Consider the following 8,258-nt stretch of genomic DNA (forward strand, 5'->3'; position numbering starts at 1 on the left):
AGCTGTGTATCCTGAACAAGTGATTTTAACTGCCTCAGTTTCCTCCTCTGTGAAATGGGAATGATAATACCATCTCATGGTATCCATTTCTTGCCGTTAGGAGTCACTAAGAGTACGTATACAAAGTCCTCTAGTAGAGTGCCTGGCTGGGATGCAATTCATGTGAGCTTTTGTCACCATTATTATTTCCCAGATAACCTTTCATAGTTCTGGAATATTTCTTCCCCTCCCCTTCTCAGCCCCAGTTATCAGGTTGTCTCATTTTGTGTTTCTGCAGATCAGCCAAATGGCCGACGACACAGTTGCAGAGCTGGACAGACATCTGGCAGTGAAAACCAGAGAACTCCTTGGATGAAAATCCCCCAGGGGCCAGCAGTGCTCCCAAGCCCAGTTTCTAGTAGGTCCCATGGGTGGCAAATTGGCACCTCTCTACCCCATCCACACGGAAGGCTGTCCCCACGCACTTGTCAGTCCTTGGAAGGCCCAGCCTTCCAGTGGGACACTGTTGATTCCCTTCCTCCTGTCCCCTGTCCACCCCATCTGCTCTGGACCTTCTGGCCTGGGTGGCCCTCAGAGAGTCTCTGTTGCTGACAGAGGGCCTTTCCTCGGGCCATTTGCCTTGACTGTGTCATCACCGAGCTGTCAGGACCATTGGCAGGCTTGGCACTGCCTGCGCCTCACCTTGGTAGCCTCCTTTTCAAACAATTAGTCAGGCCCTGTCCCCACCTTTGAACTCTGCTTGGGCCAATGTGGGCCTTCACCTGTGCCTGGATACCTTTGCTAGAGGCCCATTTTCTAACCAAACAATAAAATCTAAATAAATTGATTGGAAAGAATAACAACCGCAAAGGAAAGGATGGACTCAGTCTGAATTAATGATCTCTGAGTACCTATGTGTAAGCATCCAGAGCAGCGCTTTTGCCTCCGAGTCATCACACGTGCTCTTTTCTCTGCCTGGACCATTCTCCCACTCCTCACGTGGCTGGTCCTGTTCATCCCTGGCTCTCAGCTTGGATAGCACTTCCTTGAGGAAGTCTTCGTTTATTCCCCCAACCTAGGACGCCTGTTATTGGCTCTTCTAGCACTGTCCACTGCTTTTATCTGAACCTTAATTGTTCTTTTTGGTAATTAGTCTGTATATTTTTAGTTTCCTTAGAAGTTAGCATAATGCCTGGAACATAGTAGGCATTCAAATGTACTGTGAATGAATTGCACGTAGTAGCTACTCAACAAATGCTGGCTTTTTCCTTTCTTTCTGGTCTTAACACAGTTATTCTGTCATTTTCTACTCTTTCCTTTGTCCTCAACATTTACTTGGTAATGAGATCCCTGTCCCCAGAGCCTACCTGTTATTGATGGACAAGTGGTTTATTGTGGCTCATCTTTGGGTACTAGGTTAAGTTAGGTTTTCCCCCCAGTAATTTTTTTTCCTTTGTTCTTTTGTTCATTCATGCATTCATAATATAGCCATCATGAGCTAGATACAGTTCTAGGTAATATTTTTAATCTTCACAGTAAACTCACAAGATGCGTATTATCTCCATTTTACAAATAGGAAAACTAAGACTTGACAATATTAGATAACTTGCCCCAAGTGTTAGAGGGTTTCATTATTCATTGTCAGTCTCATTCTACAGAGAGGGGAGAGCTCAGAGAGGTTAAGATTTTTTGCTTGGGGTCACACAGCTAGCAACTGGCAGACCTGGGAGTCACACTGAGGCCTGATCTCAATTGTGCTCCTCCCACTTCGTCCTGCTGCTGTCCCAAACGGTGAGCACCAACTTTGTGCCGGGTACTGGGCTCTGTGCTGGGAATACAAAGATGGGTGAGATGTGACCCCTGTCTTTGAGAGGTGCATGGTCACGGGCCTGAGCTGCTGTCTATGATGTCTTGGGTGGAAGGTGGGAAGTTTATTCCAGTTCTGCCAGATGTCTGCCTTTAGAAAGGAACCCACTCTGGCTGCAGCAGCAGGGCCTGGCTGCCTCCCTTCGAAGCAGCATCCAATTGCTGTTTGACTCCTCTCAGACTCTGTCCTGTGCGAGAGGTAATAGGGTTGCACTTCTCCCTCTGCTTGTACTGGCAGAGCAGCTGCAGGACAGCCAGCGGGATTCAAGGTCAGAATTAGGTCAAAGATGAAAGAAGCGAACCATAATCTCCTGCCCCGCTTACCTGTCCTCAGTCCAACCCCATTCACCAGCCCTGAGCAGCCATCACACGATCGGAAGTCAGCTGGGGGAGGGACAGGGATAGAAATAGCAATCAAGGAGCCTTTTTTGGAGTAAGCCACATGGCAGGGGCTTTGCAGCAGTCTTTTGTGAGTGGCCGAAATCCCCCAATCACTGCAAATGTGCTTCTCAAAGATGCAGGATTTTTTAATAAACAGAGGAAATGATAAATTATGTTGTAACTCCACTCCAAAGGCATTTGGTTCTTAACAGCCAAATCCTCTGTAGTCTTTAAATAAACAAAAACTTATTTGGTGAACAGACCGGGGAGGGGGGGTAGGGGTGTGGGAGGAGGCGGGAATGAAAGATTTTCTGTACTTGGGTTCCACATGTCAACAATTTCTCTCCTGTGTGTATGTTGGCCAAAGCCGTATATCATGATAAATGAATAAAGGAAAACCTGGAGCCCAGGGCAGTCAGACAGCTCAGCAAATGGCTTTCAGCTGATTGCTCTATTTCAGTTGACATTTATCAGAGAGTTTCTCTGCTACTCTGTGTGTCAGGCCTGCAGTGGTGGCAGGGACAAGAGTGAGACTACCTGTTTGGATGTGCTGAGGAATGAGTAATGCTGGAGCAATTCATTCTCCCTCCTTCAGTCTCTCTCTTTCAAAAAGAAAAGCTGGGTATGGAAATTCTCACACTTGCCAGAAGAATTAACCACCTCCTCTATTCAGTTCAACGGCTTTCAAAGTCCCACGAAAAATACAGGCCAAAGGGAATTTGAGAACTTTTTTTTTCTGTTTATTTTTTTCTTCTTTCTTCTACGTGTGTGTGTGTTAAAATTACAAAAGAAAGGTATGTGAGAAGTTAAAAGAGACACTTATCACAAGTCCTGAATCGTACTCCCTTTAACAATTAGATGTATATGCTTCCAGACCTTTCTCTATGCATGTATAATTTTTAAAAAACAAGGATGGGAACTATTCTGTTCCTGTTTTGAAGCTTGCTGGTTTTTTTCCCAGCATATCATGGCCATCTCATAGCCATGTGTGAACAAGTAGATAAAATTCATCCTTTTTCATTGTAATACAGTATTCCTACGGTATTCCACAATAAGAATGTACTGTAACTTATTTTACTATCACTCATATGATATTTTAAAAAATCATTTCACATGCACTGGAAGATGTTTCTACTTAAAAAAAAAAAAATTTTTTTTTTTTTGAGAAAAAAGAACCCCTAGTCTAAGTTTATCTCTTTGGTAAGTTCTGCTCTTTATCTCTTTGGTAGATTCTCGTCAGCCGCAGACTAATGTATATTAAGTGTCTCTGTGGACCAGGTACCATGCTGAACACTTTACATGCAATTACTACATTTAAACTTCCGAACAATCCTAGTTGGTGTAGGTATTACTCCTATCTGTGTTTACGTATTGGAAAACTGAGGTTCAGAAAGGGTATTTAACTTGCCCAAGTCACACAGGTAGTAAGTGCCAAAGTGAAGTTTGAGACTCAGATCTGACTTCAAAGTGGGCTCCTTGATCAGGGTGCTTCCGTTTGTAACTCTTCACTGAGCGCCTACTCAGAACGCACCCAGCACACTTGTGGGCCCTGAAGGTGATATAAGAGAAGCAGAAAGCTCGCTTTGATAAAACAGACAGCTCTTTCTAGTAAAGGACTGCATGTAAAACAGTACAGTGGCTGGCACATAGTAAACAATGAAGAAATGGTAGCGCTTATGCAGCCAGTAAAGATTACATATTTATACCTCCCCTGTTTGACAGACTCCTCTAGAACGTGTCATAGAACCAGGGAGAGAGCGGAAAGATCACCCAGCAGTGAATAATGATAATAACAACAATAATAGTATTGACAGCCTCAGTAACTAATGTTGGCTAGGTGCTTTTTCATTTTCAAAGTTCTTCTACATCCTTTATCCCATAGAAACCATTGGACGAAGCTTTGCAATTTCTTTTGCTCTAATAATCGTCTGTTTTCATGATGTGTATGAAAAGGTGTATTCTCTATTTTGGTGGGGGAGTACAAGTTTTGTTACATCTACAGGAAATGTATTTTATAGATTATGTTGTTCGGATTTTCTGTATTTTTACTGATTTTTTGACCCCGGATGAGACTTGGGCTGAAAGTGGTATGTTTTAGCCTTCTGCTAACGAGCATCTCTATTTCTTCTTGCATTTCCTGTAATTTCTGCTCTGTGAAAGCGCTGGTGTGTTGTGGTGCTGCAGAGATAGTCTGACTCTTATCTTCTTCGCCCCATTCAGTGCCAGGAGTCTGAGTTCTGTTTTGTCATATATCAAGATCACAGCCCTTGCTTTCCTTTTGTTTAAGTTTGCTTGGTGTATCTTTCCCATTCCTTTCTTTTTAGCCTTTTTGAATCAGTATTTCAGGTGTATTTCTTTTGTAGAGTTGGGTTTTGTTCTATGAACCATTCTAAAACTCCTTTCTTATTTTTATCTTTATTTTTAATTGTTGTAAAATACACATTACATAAAATTTGCCAATTTTAACCGTTTTAAAGTATACAGTTAAGAGTGTTAAGTACATTCACATTGTTGTGCAGCCAATTTCCAGAACTCTTTTCACCTTGTAGAACTGAAGCTCTGAACCCATTAAACAACTCGCATTCCTCCCCCAGCCCCTGGCAACCACCATTCTACCTTCTGGCTCTATGAATTTAACTGCTCTAAGTACCTCATATAAATGGAATCACACAGTATTTGTCTTGTTGTGACTGGCATATTTCACTTAGCATAATGTTGTAGCGTGTGTCAGAATATACTTCCTTTTTTTTTTTACTTTTTTTTTTTTTTTTTTTTTTGGTGGTACGCGGGCCTCTCACTATTGCAGCCTCTTCCATTGCGGAGCACAGGCTCCGGACGCGCAGGCTCAGCGGCCATGGCTCACGGGCCCAGCCCATGTGGGATCTTCCCGAGCCGGGGCACGAACCCGTGTCCCCTGCATCGGCAGGCGGACTCTCAACCACTGCGCCACCAGGGAAACCCCTATCCTTACTTTTTAATGCTGAAAAATGTTCTATTGTCTGTATATATGAGACTCCTTTCAATAGGTGACTTCAACCCGTTTATATTTATTGATAATACTGATATGTTTAGTAGAACCCATTTACTCTTTCTTTCTGTGCAATATTAACACTAGGTGACTTGGTGGGGGGTTTTTGCTTTTTTTAAAATTTAATTTAGTTTTTTTAATATATATACAGCAGGTTCCTATATTAGTTATCTATTTTATACATATTAGCATTAGGTTGAGAAGGGTTGCTTCTGCAGAGAGGAAGTTACTTTTTGTTGAATGAATAAATGAGTGATGATCCTTGTCTCTTATATTCCTTTCTTCTGATCTCTGTTTTTTGGTTTTTATTTTTAATTTATTTTTGGCTGCGTTGGGTCTTTGTTTCTGCTCGCAGTCTTTCTCTAATTGTGGCGAATGGGAGCTGCTCTTCATTGCGGTGTGCAGGCTTCTCATTGCGGTGGCCTCTCTTGTTGTGAAGCACGGCCTCTAGGTGCGTGGGCTTCAGTAGTTGTGGCACGCGGGCACAGTAGTTGGTGGCTTGCGGGCTCTAGAGCGCAGGCTCAGTAGTTGTGGCACACGGGCTTAGTTGCTCCGCGGCATGTGGGATCTTCCCGAACAAGGGCTCCAGCGGGTGTCCCCTGCATTGGCAGGCGGATTCTTTAACCACTGTGTCACCAGGGAAGTCCCTAGTCTCTGTTTTAATCCATCCTGTGCTGTTAGGTTAGATCAACCTGAAACATAGCCTTTATGATGTCACTCTTTTACCCCAGAACCTTCCATGGCTCCCCATTGCCTGCTGAATTATGTCCAAACTCTTCTCCCTGGCATTCAGTAACTTCTGCAGTCTCTCTCTTTAGCTGTGATACACCTCCCACGACTACTCTATTAATACAGCTAGTGCCTACGCTGAATGGAATTATTAGCTTTTCTAACATTTTGTGCTGCTTTCTTTCACCTCCATGTCTTTTCTTGGGCTCTTTTCTTTGCCTGGTGTGTGCTCCTTTAAATCCCTGCGCAACCCAGTAGGCAAAATTTCTCTCTAACCTTTAAAGGCCTTGGTCCCGCATCCTTCCTTGCACCAACCTATCCATTTCTGTAACGATTCCTCCTCATCCTGCCACCTGCGTATGCATATTGAGCATCTCCACTTGGATGGGCCTCATGCACCCGAACTCCGCCGGCCCTGCTTGGATTGCACGTGCCCCCCAGGCTTGCTCCCTGTCCTGCGTTTCCTCGGAATGGCATCACTTCCACCCAGGTGCCGAGCCGGGACATCAGGAGCCACCTGTGCTCCCCCTCCCTCACCCCCTCATCCAGTAAGTCACCAGGTCCTGTCAGTTCTGGCTGCAAAGTGCTCTGCTTTCCTTTCTGGGTGCACCCTTGAGTGGTGTGAACCACCCTTGAGTGGTGCGACCCCGGGAACAGATGTGGCACGTGTCCCAAGCGGGTGTTGCTGGGGTCTCTGGCCCTGCCTCTGAGGCAGAGCACCACTGGCACTAGGTGAGCCTTGTGTAAGTCCCCTGAAAGGAAGCCCCCTGATTTTTAACCTTCGGTCCCCTTGACTAGCACAGTGCTGGGCGCAGAGCAGGTGTTAAGGAAATGTTTGTCCGATTGTAATGCGCCTGCCAGGCCTTGAATACAAATGAAGTCAGTTTGTATCAGTAACCCAAAGTTTCTCTATAATTACTCTCACCTGCTTGCTGAGACCTCCAGCCTCGCCTCGGGAGTTTCTGGGCATCTCCTAACAGCTTCCTCCCAAGCGTCCAGGATCCCCGGCACCCACCATACTCCTCTCCCACCCAGGCTGCCCTTGCTGGCGCCTGTGGCCACGAACGCCACCTGAGCGGGCTCGCCTGTGCTCCTACTGGGAGTGTCAGCTTCGGTGACAAGAGTGTTGGCTTCTGGGCTTGCGATGCATGAGCATGTTAGATGGGATCTCTGAAGAAAGGGGGAGACGTTTCCTTCCCTAATCCCAGGCTGCCCTCGGGATCAGCTGAAATCACCCCCTCTTTGCTCTTAAGAATAACAAGTCCTGGGCTTTTGCTATGTATTAGGCAACTCTAGAGATTATTAGTTTGCTCATTTTAGAAATGAGGAAACATGAAGCACAGAGAGGTTAAGTTACTTGTTCAAAGACACACAGACCAGAGGAAGACTTAGAACACAGGGAGTCTGGTGTCTGCCCACCTCCATACATTATTTTAAGTAAGAGACCAGAGGAGCTAGAAAGGACCTTGTGAGGTGCTGAAGTGGCCAGTGAGAGCTCGTGGGCTGTCCCAGTTTTGCCCTTTCCACCATCAGTAAAGGTCCTGCCACTTCCCTATGGGTAGCAAGGAAGGGCTTGGACAAGATCAGTGGTTTCCACCTCAGCCAGAGAACCGCTGCTGCTCCCTGACAACATTTACACCCATTTGAGGCAAAATAAGTAAGACAAAGGCAATGTAGCAAATGTTTCCATAAAGTTAAATTTATTAAACTTAAAGGACTATTCTGTATTCTTTATTTTATTTTATTTTTTTGTGGTACGCGGGCCGTACGCGGGCCTCTCACCGCTGCGGCCTCTTCCGCTGCGGAGCACAGGCCCCGGACGCGCAGGCCCAGCGGCCATGGCTCACGGGCCCAGCCGCTCCGCGGCATGTGGGATCCTCCCGGACCGGGGCATGAACCCGCGTCCCCCGCATCGGCAGGCGGACTCCCAACCACTGCGCCACCAGGGAAGCCCCTATTCTGTATTTTTACATCTTGCTCTTCCTACTTTTGTTTTTGGTGTTAAAATATTCTTTCTGTAATGGAATGGTAAGAAGTTGGTAATACTAAGAAAAAAAAAATCCTCACTTAGAAAACTCAACAGTTGGTCACCTTCTGTTGGTCCCCTCCATTTTTTTTTTTTTAACTGTACCGATGCATGAATCCCAAAATCTGGGAGCTGTGGGACCTCCCGCCTACTCCTAGAGCTGACACCCCCGAGGCTGTCATCCCAGGGAAGCCAGAGCTGTAACCTCGGAGAGAAGCGAGGGAGGGAGGCGGTTTGGCCTTTGTGGGT

General features: G+C 45.6%; 1 protein-coding gene across 2 annotated transcripts in view; it reads left to right on the top strand.

The window, feature by feature from the left end:
- The window catches only part of MRRF (mitochondrial ribosome recycling factor), a 57,356-nt gene extending 54,871 nt beyond the window's left edge, over window positions 1-2,485 (top strand). For both annotated transcript variants that reach the window (XM_073806550.1, XM_019949251.3), the window contains exon 6: window positions 278-2,485. In XM_073806550.1, the coding sequence (XP_073662651.1) occupies window positions 278-332 (55 nt within the window). In that variant the 3' untranslated portion in view covers window positions 333-2,485. The remainder of the gene's footprint in view (window positions 1-277) is intronic.
- The last annotated feature ends 5,773 nt before the right edge of the window (window positions 2,486-8,258 follow it).

Source organism: Tursiops truncatus, chromosome 6 (genome assembly GCF_011762595.2).
Source record: "Tursiops truncatus isolate mTurTru1 chromosome 6, mTurTru1.mat.Y, whole genome shotgun sequence".
Classification (NCBI taxonomy): domain Eukaryota; kingdom Metazoa; phylum Chordata; class Mammalia; order Artiodactyla; family Delphinidae; genus Tursiops; species Tursiops truncatus.